The 18,994-nt window shown below is 36.3% G+C and overlaps 2 protein-coding genes across 2 annotated transcripts in view; both read left to right on the forward strand.

Annotated features, from left to right (window-relative positions):
- LOC106666207 (spondin-1) overlaps positions 1-7,193 on the forward strand; it is a 96,152-nt gene extending 88,959 nt beyond the window's left edge. The window contains exons 12-19 of the mRNA XM_014393232.2: positions 3,634-3,754; positions 3,829-4,042; positions 4,099-4,269; positions 4,582-4,649; positions 4,712-4,828; positions 4,907-4,988; positions 6,585-6,638; positions 6,701-7,193. Coding sequence (XP_014248718.1) covers positions 3,634-3,754; positions 3,829-4,042; positions 4,099-4,269; positions 4,582-4,649; positions 4,712-4,828; positions 4,907-4,988; positions 6,585-6,638; positions 6,701-6,852 — 979 coding nt within the window. The 3' untranslated portion in view covers positions 6,853-7,193. The remainder of the gene's footprint in view (positions 1-3,633; positions 3,755-3,828; positions 4,043-4,098; positions 4,270-4,581; positions 4,650-4,711; positions 4,829-4,906; positions 4,989-6,584; positions 6,639-6,700) is intronic.
- Positions 7,194-12,958: 5,765 nt separating this feature from the next.
- Positions 12,959-18,462, forward strand: LOC106666081 (cuticle protein 2-like). Its single transcript, XM_014392972.2, has 4 exons — positions 12,959-12,993; positions 17,133-17,304; positions 17,955-18,271; positions 18,332-18,462. Exons 1-4 carry the CDS (start codon positions 12,982-12,984, stop codon positions 18,416-18,418), a joined length of 588 nt encoding a protein of 195 aa, XP_014248458.1. The 5' UTR covers positions 12,959-12,981; the 3' UTR covers positions 18,419-18,462.
- Positions 18,463-18,994: the final 532 nt, after the last annotated feature.

Here is an 18,994-nt window from a genome sequence, read left to right on the forward strand (position 1 = left end):
CTCTTAACTTTCTGTTAACAATTCGACACTTCCACCTCAGCTAATTAAACTCCTGTACTGTTAATTATTTTTCTTTATCCAACCACTAGACTGCCTTTGAGCTAAATAACCATTCAATTAACTAAAATCCGTAACTGTCCCATAATTTTCTGTTTCCAACCATTTACATACTCCCAAGTCAGATAATTAAAATCCTTTACTCTTAAATATTTTTCTTTATCCCACCAGTAAGTAGACTGCCTTTGAGCTAAATAACCATTCAATTTTCTAAAAACTGTAACTGTCCCATAAACTTCTGTTTTCAACCCGTATACATACTTTAAAATCAGATGATTAACTAAAATCGAGGTATACCGTACACGTAATAATTGCCCGGTGGTTGAATTCGTGAGAAAACAACCACCATTCAAGAAAAATTTCACTAATATTTGAAACAAGTCATATAATGTACTTGTGTTACCCAGTGGAATGCGTTATGGTGAGAACGATGCGTCCAAATAGTAGAGAAAATGACAAAACTGCGATTTCAGTTGTCATACTTAACCGCCTTTCCCGTTTATATTGTTTTCACGTTAAAATACATACTTTTTTAGCAATTTTGTAATAAAAAGTTAAGTATATGAATTATAATTAACTGACAAACTCCCGTCGCGAGTAAAAAGCACTATCTAGTAGCAAATAAATGTAACAACTTCGAAACAGAGTACTAGATGGCGGTACTACGCTTCGTTGGATTATGACTGGATCGTATAACAGACAAAAAATTATTGTATATTAATTAATGGGCCTTATTTATATTGAGACCCTATGTTATTCCAGCGTTAAAATCGAATATCCACTGTACTCTGAGAGCATAGTGCAAAAGGTGTCAAGAATACGGCCACACAGGAGGATATTGCCAGCACAAACCGAAGTGTACTGATGATCACTTCACTCAAGACTGCAGGAAGCAACCTACATCGCCCGTTACATGTGCACTCTGGCATCTGGCTAACCATAAAAGTTGTATCGTGCATAAAGAGCTCTAACGATGAAGAAGGCATCCGACGATATTCGATCAGCGGAGAACTACGCAGCCACCTCTACAGCAATCATCCTTCTTCACACCTTTAAGACCGAACATTAGACCATTTCGCTTCAATAACAACATACCATTTGCTCAAGTAGTCGCGGAGTCCACTCAACCTGCATTCTCCTGTACTGCTCCCACTACTCCCACACCATGAAACACCACTCTTGCCCCTTCAGGAGATGTTTGTGATACTTACTGGGGTCGTTTCTAGATGATTTCAAATCTCTAATCACGACCTTAATATGCTTATTAATGCTCTCCCTCAATCTTTAATCCGAGAATTGTCATTCTCAACATTACCTCGTCGGAGACTGAAGCGACTTGGCCACGCGACAGCTTTGTTGCCTAACATCGACAAAGAATAATTGCCAAATGATCTCCACCCTGTTGGTGAAGATCAAGATTGCCCCATTACTGCATAGATGCCGTTTATGCCTTTATATTCATTTATGTGTCCGTACACCCAACCTGAGTGCACGTTCACATAAAATAATAACAATTTCAACATCTTTACTCGTTGCATAATTAAAGTGCAGTTGTAAATAAATCAATGAATTTAAAAAATGCTTATATTTTTGTTTGAGTTTTTTTAAAACATTCCATGCACTCGGAATTTTATCTACCTCCTAATATAATCCGCGTTTATATAAATTTGAATAATTCGACAAAAGGATAAACCAGTGGGAAAATGCATTTGGGCATAATTTTAGCAAAGTTTAACGAAAACTGACCTAATTTGCCAATTATTTTCTGCAATAAGTGAAACGGAAATAGCCGACTTTGACAGGCCTGATAGCATCGTGATTTGCACAATCCAATTAGCGGGCAAAGTTATGTGATTGAGCTGAATTTTTTTTTTCTGATGGGCCTGAGTCCCGGAATCGATGACTCTTTTGTCGTATTTCAATGGTCCTCCCCGTCTCGTTCTACTAGACAGTGCAGTATGACGAGACAAATCTCGTCGAAAATATAAAAAATGACAGTTTTGGCAAAAAATTCCACAAATACTAACTACTCGTGTAATATGTTATTCACATTTCATGTTTATCATTAATTAATACACTAAGCATAATTTTACCTATTACAATAAAGCCTTAGTTTAATGAATTTTTTCTATATAAATTAGTATCAATTGAAAAGGTGATCCTGCAGGAAGCGATGAGAGAATGGGATCTTTATTGGAGATAGGATAGCAGTCTCATCTGCAAAAGTGTGAATGAATGTGTCATGTCAATGTCAATGCATAGGGAGAACAGACGTATAAGTCAAGTACAGGATGGGGCCAAGGTTATACCCTGTGAGAGTCCAGCCTTGAAGGATACTAAAACTAACAGGATAGAGAAGAATGTTCCCTGGCTGATTTGGACCGCTGTGTGCTAAATTTTGAGCTATGGAATATGGTACCCTCACTATGAACCCGATGTAGACCTACCACTGAATAAATAGAGACACCTGGCTCAGGTGGAAAACGATTTGCGTGAGGATTACACTTCGTGCTTCGAGGTATACACAGATGGTAGTCGCATTGACGAAATGGTGGATTGCGGATTTACCAGGAGAAACAAAATAGAAATTTTTCAAAGAACAATCATCATGGTGTACCAACAATCAGGCGGAGCTACTAGCAATTAATGAGGCCTTAGGATGGTTTTTACGCTACAACGGTCATAGTGCAAGAACTCTACAGCAGAAAACAGACAGTGCAGTCTCCCTTGCTGTGATTCAAGACCACATAAATCACCTCCTAACTGTAGAATCAATTAGGAATACGCTTTCGATTTCCTTGAGGTGGGTCAAGGCTCACGTGGGACACCAGGGAAATGAAAATCCGACGAGCTGGCGAAAGATGCGGCAAAAAAGGAAACCTTAGCTATTTCATTTATGAAAGTACCTCTTTCCTACATTAAAATACAGGAAGAAAAGCTAAGCTTATAAAAATGGAACGATATGTGGATAGAGGGAGATGAGGGCGTAATTACAAGAAGCTACATTCCATCAGTTCACGACAGAAGGAACACCACCTTTGACCACACGTACAAGACTCACGGGACACGGGAAACATCATATTTGAAACGATGTGCGAAAATTGTCCACTGTCATTGTGGAGGTGGAGAACAGACATGGGTGCACATCATTCAGGAGTGTGGGCTGTACGAGAGCAATAGGTTCCCCTTGATTAAGAGCATTATGACTAGTGGAGGAACATGACCAGAGGATGAAAACAGGTGCCTGCCAATACAAAGAAGACTTTCTGAGTTTCGCTAATTCATTGAATGTCCATCAACTCTAAAAACTTATACTTATCATTAATTGTATCATAAGTAATTAATTTATTGCATCTAATGGAAATAAAATTACTTTAGTAGTTGAATGTAAAAAAACAAAAGCAAATATTGATGTAACAGAACACTCAGTTAGAGAAAACCTGTAATCATAATGAGAATGGGTTAAAAGAAAAACAATAAAGTTCTCAACTGGAGGGTTACTGTAGTGGGACAAAAAAAAGTATTAATTGTTTGTTAAAAATGTCCAATAATCGTATAATTTTGTTTTTGTTTCAGATTTCGAAGGATAAAAAACCAAAAAAATTACAAGAAATGCACTGCATACTTCAACCATCCACCGCTTAGGCAGGAGGAAAAATGTGTGGTTAAAAGCCAGGACTGCAAAGATCTGCCCATGGTAAACGAGAGTTTTAATTGAACAAAATTTCGTAACAAATTTTAACTTTTGATTTCAATTTTGTATTATTTAAGAACTTGCCTTTCACGGACAAATGCGTGCCGGGCCCATGGTCGGAATGGTCCGCGTGTTCGGTCAACTGCGGAATGGGGACGAGAAGGAGACACAGGGAAATCATCAGCCGTACCTGGGGCGGCGGCCCGGATCAGTGCTCCCACATCTTACAAAACGAAACTATTACATGCAGCGAAAAAGCGGGTTGCGAGTTGACAGCCGAACAAGCAAGAGGTAAAATAAAATGCAATCTTTCGGGACAATTTTTTTATTTATATATTTTTTTCCAGAGGCGTGCCAGTCTCCAAAAATGCCAGGACCTTGCAGGGGTCAATTTGAAAAATGGTACTTCGACACGTCGACACGGAATTGCATGAAGTTCGTCTATTCCGGATGCTGGGGCAATAGAAACCAGTTCGACACGCAAGAAGAATGCGAGAAAACTTGCAAAAAACTTAAAGGTAGTAATCAAAACAAAAAAAAAGCTTAAATCCACATAAAAATAAAATATTTAAACAAAATAGAATTTATATTAAATTATCCTTATTCTTTATCGCTGCCCAAAGAGGAATTGATATTTAACAATACGATGAAGCTCAAAGAGCTCGGTATATCTGAAGATCTCTTTATCAAAACGAATAAAACTGGAAAAGGTTTGTCAAAAAATTTCCAAAAATTGATTTAAAAATCTCAAAACTGACTTATTGAAGTTGAAAAAAATTGTAGAAACAATATAATAATTTGCCATTAATAATTACATATCGGACCATTAGGTGACAGGAGTTTAAACGGCCCGTTCAGCGGATTTGACGCTGAATCACAAGTCAAAGTCTGGGACTACGTAAGCTTCTCGTTGAGATCCATTATTTTATTACGAACATTTATTATTGTTATTGTCATTAGGTACCTGGTGGGGCGGAAGGTCCTGTTGTTGATTGCAAAGTTTCACACTGGTCCGCTTGGTCCGCGTGTTCTGTCTCCTGCGGACGAGGACTAAGACAAAAAACAAGACAGATAATCGTAAGAGACTCTGTTATATTCCCTTGTTTTAAACATTATTAATAAATTAAGAATCGATTTTAATACAAATGATTTCAGATGAATGCCAGAAACGGCGGTAAGGACTGCCCCAAGAAGCTTCTACGCAGGAAAAGGTGCAACGCTGGACCTTGTACAACGGGTACGTAAATCTCAACCCGAATTTAATTAAAATATAAGTGGGAACTGATAATACAGGTTACTTATGTCTCTTATATTAGTTATAATAATAATTAAACAGGATTCTTTTACCATCATTAACAATTACTCAATACTAAAAGCATGATAAGTTCATGGCACTCCAAGGGTTAACCGTTTAAAGGGATCGTTCTCAACGGCATCTTAATATGCCGTTCTCTGCTAACACACGGATATACTTTGTGCCAAAAAGCTTTGACTCCAATCGCAGGCATACTATTCGATATGGGATTACTCCTTGAGCTTAATAACGAGTTTCAGGGTTAGCTTCGTCGATGGTCTTTTGTTGTACAAAGCGCTTCCTTGTTAGATCCCTGTGAATGAATGTATTTATTAACGTGAATTTATGATCTGAGAGAATCAATTGAGGAATATTAAGTACCCAATGGATCCTTAAGTTAGTTTTGTTTATATTGGAATATAAAATACTCCATTTCCCCTACTGGAGTAAGCGATATAAATATCCTACATGTCCTATTTGTCTGTAGCTTCAGGGCTCGAGCTCATTATTCTTTCCACAGGTAACCAATAGTTTTTACTAATTGCAAAATTCATTCCTTCATTTACGCTTTTAGTACAGCGGTAATTATTACAATAGTAGTAATAAAACAGTATAAAAATAGTTCATGACATATCTTGTGGAGCTTTTGGGCTAGACTGTGTACGATCATCTGTAGCTTAATTGTATATCGGTACAAACATTTTATAGCTTGACCGTTTACTAGTACGCCCACCCTGCGATTTATTATGTACAAATACGACCATTTTGTAATTTGATAGTATGTGGGTAGGATCATACAGTAGCTAGTTCTTGCACGCGTATTATCATCCTGTATTATTGTTTACGAGTACGATCCTTAGCTTATTTGTATACGATCATCCTGTAGGTTGATCGCGGAATTGTGATAACCTTGTAGCTTGTAAGATCATCCTGCAACTTGATCGTATACGTACGACCTTCTTGTAACTAATTGCAAAAGGGTACTTTAGCTTGATGATGTCACCTGAAGAGAATTGTTTTTGAGAAGAACAGCGAGTTCCTGAGTTCCTTGTATTTACCACCGTGACTGTAGTGGCTGTGAAACAAAATGAGGGAATATTAAATACCCCTGGATCCTTAGGTTCTTTAGCAGGAAATTTAGGAGTACCATAAAGCTTTGGCTATGTGCAGAAACCTGCCACTCGGTGTAAGAATTAATTTTGAACAGAACAGCGAGTTCCTGAATGAATGTATTTACTACCGTGGATGTCGGTACAATAGTGTCGTTGGAATTACAGCCCCATAGATCTTTAGGTTAGTTATTTTGTATATAAAGGAATAATGGATTAAGATTCTCATCCCACTGGAGTAAAAGGTTTTATACGTTTGTAACTTGCATGGGTTGGAGGCAAAATGACTTATGTTTGCAGCTTCGAAGCCTGAACTTCGTTAAGCAGGACAAGAACAGATTGGGTGATTTTATTAGGCTCATTTTAACAATATTTGATATATTTAACGTTACCTCTATGAGTTTTTAATTCTTTAAACAATTGTTTTTAGGTTATATGAGTGATGAAAACAAAGCGTACGACGAATACGAGGATTCTGAAGAAGGTAAAAATCGAAAAGACGTTTAACAACTTTTCCTTTTTAATTTTTTTCCCTCTTCCAATAAGATTGCAGATATTCAGAATGGTCGGAATGGTCACCTTGTACTCAGCCGTGCGAGTTCTCCATACAGAAACGGGTCAAATTGGCCATATCGGACAAGGAAAGATGCGGCAAGAGGCTGCAGACAAGGATCTGCAACTGTGTAGGAAAGGATTGATTCCATGTCAAAATTCAAAGCATGGAATTGTTGCCTGAAACAATATCTCAGCCTATGATTTTAATTGTCACCCCATTATCATTACAAAAAAAACATATCCATTTAACTAAGTTTTAACTCCTCAGCCCATGAAATAAATTTATATTCACAAATTTTTCAAAATAAACTCCGAACAAAATAATATGGAGTGCTTGTGAAAACTATTGACAATACAACAAGAAATAATAAATATATTTAATGTAACGTTGTATACTAATGTGTGGTGTGTTACAAATTTTATAACAAAAATCTAGACTTGAATGTAATTGTAGTTGTTGAATATTTAAACTAACTTAAATTTAGTGTGATTTTATGTTTTGAATGCTCAGAGGAAAGCATTTCAATTCTTTTATTTATTGTATAGTCTTAACCAATATTTAATGTTCGTCTGTAAACTACGTGTAAATAGTTTGAAGGAATCAGAGTCATAATCATTGTTCTGTTTTACTGCGAGAATGAGGTAATTAATTTCAATTAATACGAAATTTGGTCAAATAAGAGCAAATTGCGGGAGGAGGAAGACGTCTGCTGAATGTTTAATTTGAGCTATAATGAGAATAAGCGGACCATGATTAATTTTGGTTAAACTAATGTTTAAATTAAATTTAAATTGCTAAATAGATTAAAGACATTAAAAATATTTTGAGCTTTTTTAATAACTCCTAATTTCTAAATAAAAGAACTTTTATTTATTTTCATTACTTTGTTGTCCAATATGGTTGATATTTTTGTACCCTACGACTTAACAAAATGTGAAGCAAACCTTCATTTATTACATTAGATAAAAGTACAAGTTGATTTGACAATTAAGGATAGTCTAGCAAACTTGCGTGAATAAGCGATAGTAATACTTTATGTACTTCTGTTGTGTTTCTTCTTTCAAAAGAGTAAGTTTAATGTAGTAAAGTAAGTTGAAACATGGATTCAGGGTAAAAACTTTACCCATTGACAAATAAAAGAAACCTTCATTCAAAGAAGATCTTGGTGCAATGGTCATCCTGGACTCGACAGATTTACAAAATGCATTGGGGAAGTTGAGACCCAACTCAGCAAAACCTTCTGCACAAATATATCAATGTAGGACAGCGTTCGCTCCTTTTCCACTTCACTGTTTATTGGACACTTACATTCATGCCCTATGTTAAAAACATAGTAAATAAAAGGTAAGCTATGTATTGTGTTGTTTCCTATTCAGAGCGTCCTAAGGTTCTGTTGTTGTTGGAGCAGTAGAGCGTCATGTACTCTTGGGCATACTACTGCTGCGAGCCTTGTCGGCTAAGTGCTCTGCCATGCACTGTCGAGAGAGCGCTTAGCGGCAGTCGATTAACTGTATGTTTGAAGCTTTGTATTTGTCAAATAAAGAATGTAGGACCTTCGGCAGCAGTTAGCTAGTCTGTTTTTGAGAAAGTGTTGAGTGCGAGAATGAGCTGTTGAGAGGCTCTGTTGCTTAAGACGTGTGTGGGATGCTTTCTCCATTAGTGATAAAAACTCGTCGTCGAGTCTGATTTAAGCACCATCCTTAAATAGAGTGATGCTTCATCGAAGGTGGAAGACTTGTTAAAGATTATCCTGTAACTTGATCATGTATGATCATCCTGTAGCTTTATATGTAATTCTGATTGACATAGGACCTAGGGCAGCTGTCGAGTGAGCGATGAGTTTGAGCTGTTGACAGAGCATCGTTGCTTGTGGCTTGTGTTAACTGTTTTCTCCATCAGTTATGAGAAGTGATGAGGTTGAGCCCGGGCACCAATGATGAGTGCTGCATATCCATTGGCTGCTGTCTGGAAGAGGGAACCATTTTCGAAGTACTGGTGAAAATGGTGGCAAAATTCACCAATCCTCAGGCAGTCCACACCATTTCCTAGAAGGTCCTGTGTTAATCTTTGTCCAATCCATCTTTAGAACTTGCCTTCATCCAATATCACGTCTTCAGATTAAACAGAAAAAATCGCTTACAGAAGCTTAATAACAAAGCTATGCAGAGTATACAAAATGTCAACTGAATACTAGTACTTCAACTGAATTCTTGTACCATTACCAACACGAACATAATTCACAATGGTAGTTCGGACGTAGTGGTATAGCAGCTACTTTCTTTGCAAGAGAATCCACATAATTCCTACACCTTGGAATCTATTGGAGGGTGAATTTGTTAAAATCATGGCAAGGAATAAAATTCATACAAGATTTAACTGTAGAAACTATTTCAAACACGTCGATATTTTGACTAGTACTAGAAGAGACGTGCATGCATCTGCATAACGGGAGCAATGAGAACATGTCCTACAATTAGCATGGAAAAAGTAGTGGGATTAATCCCTCTACACAACATGGTAATAAGGACAGCGCAGAAAACCATCATTAATATTACCAAAGAGAAACCTCTAACAGGAATAAAATTAAAATGGAGAGAAGCAACGAACTATGGAAAGACCATCCGATACTCATGGCTCCGAGAGACGACATGAACACGATGTTTGAATTTAAGCAAAACTTTCAAATAAATCTAGGTACCAAAAACGAATGGGAACGAAAGGGAAACACCTCTTGTAAGAATGGCACCATCCTTTGGTACACAGATGGATCTAGAAAACAAGAAGGTACAAGGGCAGGAGTATTTGAACCTGGAACCAAATACTCAGAACCCATGGGAAAATACACCAGTATCTTCCAAGTTGAGATTCAACTCAACCTGAGTAAAGGGTACAAAAACAAGAATGTAGCTATCATGTCAGATAGCCAAGCAGTCATCAAAGCACTAAGCTCAAATATCATTAATTTAAGGATGGTGCTGAACTGCAAAACCAAACTAAACATATTAGGTACGCAGAACAAAGTCAGCCTCCGCTGGGTCCCAGGACATATGGGAGTAGAAGACTTCCAGAAAGCGGACACCCGCAAGGCAAGGAACTGCTACACCACTGACAGGACGTGAACCCTTCTGTGGCATAGGAACCCACACTATTAAGGAATATCTCAGACAGAAGGACAAAAAGAAAATGAAAGAACTATGGAATTCATTCATTGGACACAGACAATCCAAGAATCTCCTAACCTATTTTGGAAGAAAAGGAATTACAGAATGTGTCAAGGGAAGCAGGAACAAACTGCGAATCCTAACAGGACACTGCAAGTTAAATGAACATTTAAAGAAGATTGGAATAATCCAAGATGGAACATGCAGATTCTGCAAAGAGGCAGAAAAAACTCCAACACATCTACTAACAAACTGCCGAGCTACACTAGCCCGCAGGAGGAAGTGTTTTGGAATGTATATGTGACCATAGAAAAGCTTCAACCACTGAAACCGGGCTTATTAATCAAGTGTCTTGATGAAATAAGACTCACCGATGTGCTTTAGGCAGAGCACGGAGGATACAATAGCTCTTAAAGGGCGCAGTATACTATACCCTGAAAATTACATCTACATCTACATCTACAGAAACTTGGAGAATCTTATATGCTATCTCGATATTTGGGTGATACTTATTCTATTGACATTTTAAGACGTCCAGTTTTTTTTTTGTTTTTGTTTTTTTTTGTTTTTTTTATTTGTCTTCAAAGCACCAAGATACATTCCTTAGAAGATAAAGTTAATGGGGATGAAAAGCAGATTCGGTATTTGGAAAGCGAAATGAACCTGTATTAACTACATCGATCGACCGCCGAAAAGCGATGGCACAATGAAATTACCTGAAAGACAGCTGGATCTTATAAAATGAAAACGGACACTATGACTACTATGACCGTGAATTAAGAATATTTTAACAATAAAACTTTCCGGTCCACCCATGTTCCATAAAATTTTAAAAAGCTCGATCCGCCCCGACTCGCGTTAAAAACAAACTCCCGGAAGTGAAATATGCCAGCTTTTGAGGCTCAGGGCGAATTCCAGCGAACATTTCAGTTTTAAATTCATAGCCGGGCTCCATTGTTCATTGTTGATTGGCCCTGCATTAAAGACCAGGAGTCACTCACCCTTCCATTGTGGCAATACACCATTGTGGAATTCTCAAATCCGCCCACAGGCGTTTTGTACCATTGATTCTTACACTAACTCGTTCATCTATTATGAAATACGGCTTCTTGTTGCGCCGGTTGCTTACATATGTTTTTCCACCATTTTTCCACCGCACTTTCACGGGTTTTTAGTGTGTGAATAATCCGTTTAATACAAGGTTTTGAGTTCCCGCTACAAATTAAAAAAACGCAATCGACACAATTTTAGAAGTGCAACAGTTTTAAAGTTTATGAGCGTAAAAATGTATCGTAAACATACTGAAATGTCACCACACACCCGACCGTTATTTTCATGTAATACATTAACAGGATTATTCAGAAATCGTGAGATGCGATCTGGTGAGATGTAGGTTTCAGAAAAACATTTTCTTTATCATGCCAACGTTTCGATCTGTATTGAGATCATCTTCAAAGATTTTTCACGTGGAAAAAAGGGAATTTATACAATGCAAAAAATATATTTTTTATATTCCATCAAAGTATTTCTACTCACTCAAAGTGTTTGTTTTCTACGTAAGTGTGCCATTCTTGCGTGTCGTGTTGAGAGTGCCAGTGAAGATGATCTCAATAAATATCGAAACGTTGGCACGATAAAGAAAATGTTTTCTGAAACCTCCATCACACCAGACCGCATCTCATGATTTCTGAATAATCATCGACCACTGTCACTAATCTCCACACATTAACAAGATTGTTTATGCAACCAGCTTTCTTTATTTAAAACCTTCACTATTTTAAGAAGAAAAAGAGGATCGGTGATAATAATACTAATCAGTACTAGCCATCTTATTGTAAATTGATTATCCCATAAATTGATCTTGTTCGACCAACTCGTAGCTCGATTATGTACGATTATCTTGTAGCTTCACCATGTACAATCACCTTGTAGGTTGATCGTTTACGATTACCTCGTATTCTTTACGATTTTACTATATCTTGATTCTGTGTTATCATCCTGCAGCTTTATCGCATAAGAAAATCATCATGAAGCCTGATTTTGTGCGATCAACTTACAGTTTGATCTTGTATTAGTACGATCATCCTATAGTTTGATTGTATGCGATTATCCTTTAGTCAAAATAAAAAAATAATAATAAGTTTGGAGTAATCTTTGAAGGAACGAGGATAAATTTCCGATTTTATTCAGCTTCTCGTGAGCAGATAGATTCTTAAGCCGAAAAACGCCGGAGAAATGTTCTGCAGCATGTCAACGCGATTTCACGCCAGGATTGTTAATGCATACAATGTCGTTTATTAAAAAGGAGTGTTTTTTTAACTCGAAAAAATTATATCTGCTTAATTCTGATGATCAGTTCATGATCTATGAAAGCTCAAATTGAATATCACATGTTCAATCGTATTTTAGATTTATTTTTGGTCTTTAGGCTTTTTGTTTTGGTATTTAAGAAAAAAATTTGGTTTAATTTGTGTGAATTTTAGTTTGTTTGTTATTTACTACTTTTACTACCCTAAAATTACTACCTTTCTTCCAAGTGTGCCCAAGCTTATGAGAATGGGCGGACCAAGAAGATCTGAAAAATATTCAACAATATGATATTGATGATTTTTAATTTAGAAAATTTGCTGTGTCAGGAACGTTGAATGGCATAGCAAATATACAAAAATACAAGATAAAGTTTTATAATTATTCACTCAACAGGGAAAAAATGAATGGAGGTATAAAAAAAATATAAACCGTTATAGAAAAACAGAGAATACAAAGCATTTGAACTAAATAGATATTTATCGACTATTGGGAAAGGATAGGTTTGCGTTTTGCTTGAATAGATGATAGTACTTCAGGGTGGCAGGCCTGGGTGCTATTCTTCACAAAGATTCTTTAAATTCTTTTTATTACATCGAATTTCCGTAGAATGGACACAAATATGACCCGGAAATGGTTTGCAAAGTGTCATAAAATTAGCACTTGCGTAACCGGCTTTAAGGGACCGCCGCTGCAGAAGAGAAGAGGGGGCTCAGCCTAGATCGTCGAAGGTGGGACAGTATAAAAGCCGGGTAAAAAGCCATCCAGGGTAAGAGTCGGTGCATTTTTTTTAAATCGTAAACATGTTGTTCAAGGTAAGAGAAACATTTTACACTTTGATTTGCAACAGGTTGCATTTTGCCAGCGACAAAGGTTCTACGGATTGGAAAATAGGACTACCTAGGAACACACGGACACAATAAATACTGACATATCTTACAAGTAAAGATAATTTTTCTTATTATAATTGATCTTTTTTAGATTGAAAAAAAAATTAAAGTTAGACCGCGCATATTATCACACAATAATTTTAATCTTACTATGAGGTACTGGGGTGAGTGTATGACGTCTGGAGAGTAAAAGTAATTTATTAGCATGAAAGAAAGGGGTTGCTTATAACCCCGCCCCGAGGAGTGAATGTGACCAGACATCTATGTTTGTGGTGATGTATATATGTATATTTAATNCACATTTGAAATCAGAGAGTCAGTAACCAGATCGAGGAGCTCAAATGGCTGCAGTTTAAAACAAAATATGCTCGACAGAAGAGAAAAAGAAGGAAAACACGCAGAGGGCCGGCGATGACCTCAGCTGTCTGTCGGCCTCCCACTTTATTATTATTACTATGAGGTAGAATATCTTAAGTTTTCCAAGTTATAAGACACTCAAAAACTAAAAGTGCCAAATTACTCACGTGTACCATAATTATACCAAGTAAACTTATTATAAACTTGACGTTATTAATTTGTAATAATACTACTTAGGTAAGAAACATTATTTCAACTCGTTAATCAATTATTTCGTGGTAGAGCAATCATGTTTATAAGTGCAACACAATAAATGAACATAAAATTTACACAGAAGAATGAAATAGTTTGAAGTTAATAACGAGTGGAAATGCTTATTAGTACTAGTATAAAATAAAATTGAAGAAGGTGATTATTCAGAAATCGTGAGATCGGTCTGGTGTGATGTAGGTTTCAGAAAAAATTTTCTTTATCGTGCCAACGTTTCGATCTTTATTGAGATCATCTTCAGGGCTCAAAGTGTTTGTTTTCTGCGTAAGTGTGCCATTCTTGCGTATCGTGTTGAGAGTGCCAGTCAACGTTGGCACGATAAAGAAAATGTTTTTCTGAAACCTACATCACACTGGACTGCATCTCACGATTTCTGAATAATTATCGACTAACGGTCACTAAACCACACATTGAAGAAGGTTTTTAATCAATCATAATTTCCACACATATAAAGATCAAAAGTCCAAAAACCAGGCATACAATCAAATCAAAGGTACAAAATAAACATAAATATTTCTGATTTTAACTCACTAGCCTAAAGGACTATTATTGCTTCAAAAGGCAAGAAGTTTAATTTGTAATTAAAATATCTGGCCATGTATTTTTAGATATAACTCGGGATTCTTGTTTTTGTTCTGAGAGTCAACGGACGCCCTAAGTCCTGATGGCCCGGTCCGCCAACTGTCATTGTTTTCTCATGTTTCGGTCCGTTGATAGTCGACATTTCGCCAACCACAGTCAGACCATGGCAAAAGCTTCTGTTGGTGGCGAAAGAGCGATACGCGTCTTGCCAAGATGGACGACGAGATGAACTGACACTGTCGAGTAAATATCTCCACTATTTAAAAATGCTTGTATTTTAAATAGGCAATAAAAACAAGCTACAGAAAATATAATTTTGATGGGAATTCATTTATCCTAAAGTTCTCTAGTAACTAAAATTTGTTCAAGTTTTTTAAAGTGGGCTCTGGCAAATGATAATGCTTTAGGTGCTTGGTTCGTCAGTGGTACTTAAATCGCCAAGAGTGCTGTTATTTTTTAATATTTTAAGCAAAAAAAATTAAATATTACTAACTACTACAATTGTGACATTTCCTCCTGTGATCTGCAGGTGATAACCCTATTGATCGTTACGATCATCTTGATCTGCCTGTTCTAGCAGCGTTCTCTTCGGACTCACTGAAGATGGTGAAATGTCATGGTTCTAACAGACCAATCTAGAGAAACCAGAATGATTAATGATATGACCAAATTACTGTTACAGTATTAAAAACCTTTTGACATTGGCAAATCAAAGTTTTCTATTTCTTTGTTTTAATTTATTCATATTTTTTGTATAATAAAGTTCACATAATTCGCGAATTATCTTTCTTCAGCCTATTATTTACATAGGTAATGACAAAAAATTAATAATAAATTGTCTATAATCATCCGTGAAAAGTTGTGGAATTTGATAATGAACGAAAGATTTTATTACCATTTTTTTATTGATTTTACATATCAATGTTCAAAATATCTTTTTCGTGAAATCCAATCATTGATTCCTCTTACAGAAGATTTAGCGACAAAAGAAAACAACTTTTTTTTTATTAAAGAGAAAATATAATTGATATTGCGTACAATGTATGACTTATTTTTGAAAAGTGTTCTTTGAAAAAATCGATATTATTTTATACAAAGAAGATCCCTTAGAAAATAATAACCCTTTATTTCCAACTACTACCTAACTAATTAATCATAAAATTTTCCGATAATTTATCACTTAAAATAATATATATACCTACCATAAATACATACCATTCATACAAAATAGCAGTAATAAAAAGTATACAATTTCGATATATTGGATTAATTTCACGGTTTTAAGGATAGGATTGACAAGATTTTGTGATATTTGTGATTTAACGCCTTTGACAGGCTCATAGCGAGGCTAAGCGGACCAGATATACATAATTGGATCTCACATTGGCATTTTCAGGAAAAAATATAGTGGATCATTAAGCAGCATATTATTTATTATTCTCGTTATTAATTTTACGATTTACGATTATTTTTAAAAAATGTATATAGATATTCCTTAGAATGCAATAACCCTTTATTTTAAGACAATTCCTTTTTTTTAGTTTTATAAAACTGTTGGTTGGTTACTAAATTGAAATATCAACGTAGTTTATAAAATTTATAATAAATATATAAAGATAATAATAAATAAAAGTGTATATTTTCGTTAAAATCGGGTAATTACACCGCTTTAACGACTGAATGGCTTGATTGTGAGATTTTTGTAACTGTTTGTATGCCTATGGCAGGCTAGCAGGGAGGACAAGCGGACCAGTAATGATTTTTTTATTGAAGTGCTGTCAACGGTTCTTCTTGTGGACAATAGTTCTCGAATCTAAAGGATGAAAGACTTTTTAATAAATAAAGTGTCAGTTGAATAGTGAAAAAGAAAACTGTCAGCTCAAGCCAAATGTTACTTTTCTCAATCAAAATAGTTACGTTGTCTATAAACGTACCGTAACAGCCTGTATATAACAATTGTCAAAATAAAACCATAAAACGTCTAAACTATGGAAAAAGTATAAGAGAATTGCGCAATTTTTTTTCATAAAAGGAAATCTCTTGTGGTGGCCGAAGCCGCGCCCGTTGTAAACGGAGCGGAAACTCGTTATTCAATTTTTCAGCTCGTTCCATTTATAAACACCCGGGCCGGAATTATCTAACGTTTTGTTTTCCCAGTGGGAAAACCGGAGAAATTAAATAGGAAACTGCTAAACCGCCGAATTTTGCATTTCCTTTGTGGCTGCTCTTCACCACGGGTTTCATCCCGCTTTCCAAGCACGGTAATCACAGGGTCGAGGGAGGGACAAATGCAGTTTCGGACCAAACCGCATTTGTATAACTGTCTGAAGCAATTACATGCATGACTTGTCCCACATTCTCGCAGTGTAATGGTATTTGGTCATTTTTCGTTCAATGACTCAGTCTATTGGCTCAAAAGTTGGAAGAAGCTATGGCCCACCTCTATCCAGTGCCTTGAGTTATCACACCATCATTTCTTCTCATTAACAAGAGCTGGATGTATTTGAAATTGAAATACATGTTGCAATATCTTTAAGTGTAACTTTCACACAACATGTCTGCAAATCATTTAGGCAAAGGCAGATCCTTGTAGACAAAGATATTGCCTAAGGTATCAAAAATAATTCTCCCCCTGAATGATTAATCATACTGTTTACACCACAGTCCCTTTTATTCAAACAGCTTAAAGAATGGAGAACAAAGAGTTTCTAGAACCGCTTCATCAATCATTCATCATAGGACAAAAGGAAAATCCATTCATAGGTTTTCATTCTCTTCGATACTTCATGCTCTTAACATTGATTATAACCAGCATGAAAATTCACAAAGGATAAATGAAAAATGTTCTGTTGCAGTTTGTGCTCTTCTGTCTTGTCGGAGTTGCAGTGGGTCAAGGAGAAGACTTCGACTACGGCGGAGGTAGTGGATACAGGAAACCGCCTCCAGCGATACTCATGCACAAGCAGGCTTTAACACAAGACGGGGCTTTCAACTTTGTTTTTGCAGCTGAGAATGGATTGAAACAAGGTAGGGAATTTGGACAGGAAGGATGGTGGCTCGATGTCACTTGGTCCTCTTTGATTTGGTCATAAGTCATATTAACCAGTTGCAACTCTTAGGGTCTCCCTACTTTAATTGTGTTATTAATTTAATAAAACAAAGCAGAATTTATCAAGTGCATCTAAATCAGCATTAACTACAGTACAAACAGCAAGGACTACAACTAAAACCAGATATATTTATCCAGTACTTCATTGACAATGTACCAGATGAATATATGAATCCTCACAGCTAATCATATAACAAACGTTTGATGTATGGAATAAGTGCGTTCTAGACTTCAATTTATTCAAAATTGATCCCTTTTGATCCTCTCGCTGTTTACCAGTCTGATCATTTTGGGACAAAAACAGGCAAAAACAAGAATAAGCTGGAGATGACGAATGTCATGAATGCCTTTGTGCTCATAGTACATTTTTTATAAAGCCCCTTTATCCACTTTTTAACCATAGATGACATATTGACATATAGTCATGTCAAACAAAATGGCTATTAATACAAAATATACATAATTGTATAAAATATACTGTTTATTATGTGCTAGTCTAGTCTGACACAGGTGAGGTTATCAGCATTAACAATCAGTCATACTAGGTTCACAAGGTATTTATTTCCAGGTGAAACCATAGCTCCAGATGGTACAAGGACCGGTGCGTATTCTTATGTTGATCCTTCTGGTCAGACTGTTTCGGTCAAGTACTCAGCTGGTAAGGACGGATTTAAGATCATCGAGGGATCCCATGTGCCCAAAACTCCCCCACATGTTGTTCAGCAGCAGAGAGAAGCTCTGCAGGCAAGCTACAGGTCTCCTCCTCCATCTCCTCCACCTCAACAGCATTCTCCCCTTAGAAGCCCCTTCTCCCAGCAGGACTACGACGGTTCACCTTCTCTCAGCAATTATAGGTCATCCAGGCCACAGCATCAAGCCACACCTGTGTGTAATAGAGGTATGTTGTATTATTCCTAAATGTACTCATTGAATATTTGTTTCCAGGTCCATGAATACACACCAGGCCCTGAAGATGAACATAAAGGACCTCATAGTTTTGGAAAAGGTTATTCCTTTGAATTCGCAGGATAAGCCATATTTTTAAGAAAACTTTTATTTGTTGTTTGTTTTTTATTTAGTAATTATATTTTTTAGTACAATATAAAGCGTTTTACTTATTTACTTCCTTGCTTTCATATTTATCATATAAAATATTTAATCATGTTTAATTTAATCATTTAATTTTGGATAGGTATTACAGAAAATATTGGCTTACAAAAATTAGTGATTACTGATTTATATAAGTTCAACGTTCAACCCTGCACACATTTGCAGAATAGAACTTATGACTTAATCACATACATCGGGTTTTGGCAGTCCGGGGTCTTATCCATCCCACTGCTGAAATTAGACACCAGGGGCTGTCAAAAGCTAATACATTTCAGCTGCCAACAAGCTTCTCACTCACTCTTAAATACATTCTTTCTTATTTACATGCCGTTTACTCAGGGTGGTTAAGTACTTGATATTCCTCCATCACCCTCTAGAAATATTATATAACTAATCTAATTGAGGGTACTACTTCTGCCATGTACCCTCTCATGCTACACATTCACACTAATAAATACATTCAGTCTCAACACATTCAAAGAAATAAAAAATGAGATA

The sequence above is a fragment of the Cimex lectularius genome, unplaced genomic scaffold, assembly GCF_000648675.2.
Source record: "Cimex lectularius strain Harlan isolate CLEC.00 unplaced genomic scaffold, Clec_2.1 scaffold165, whole genome shotgun sequence".
Taxonomy (NCBI): Eukaryota; Metazoa; Arthropoda; class Insecta; order Hemiptera; family Cimicidae; genus Cimex; species Cimex lectularius.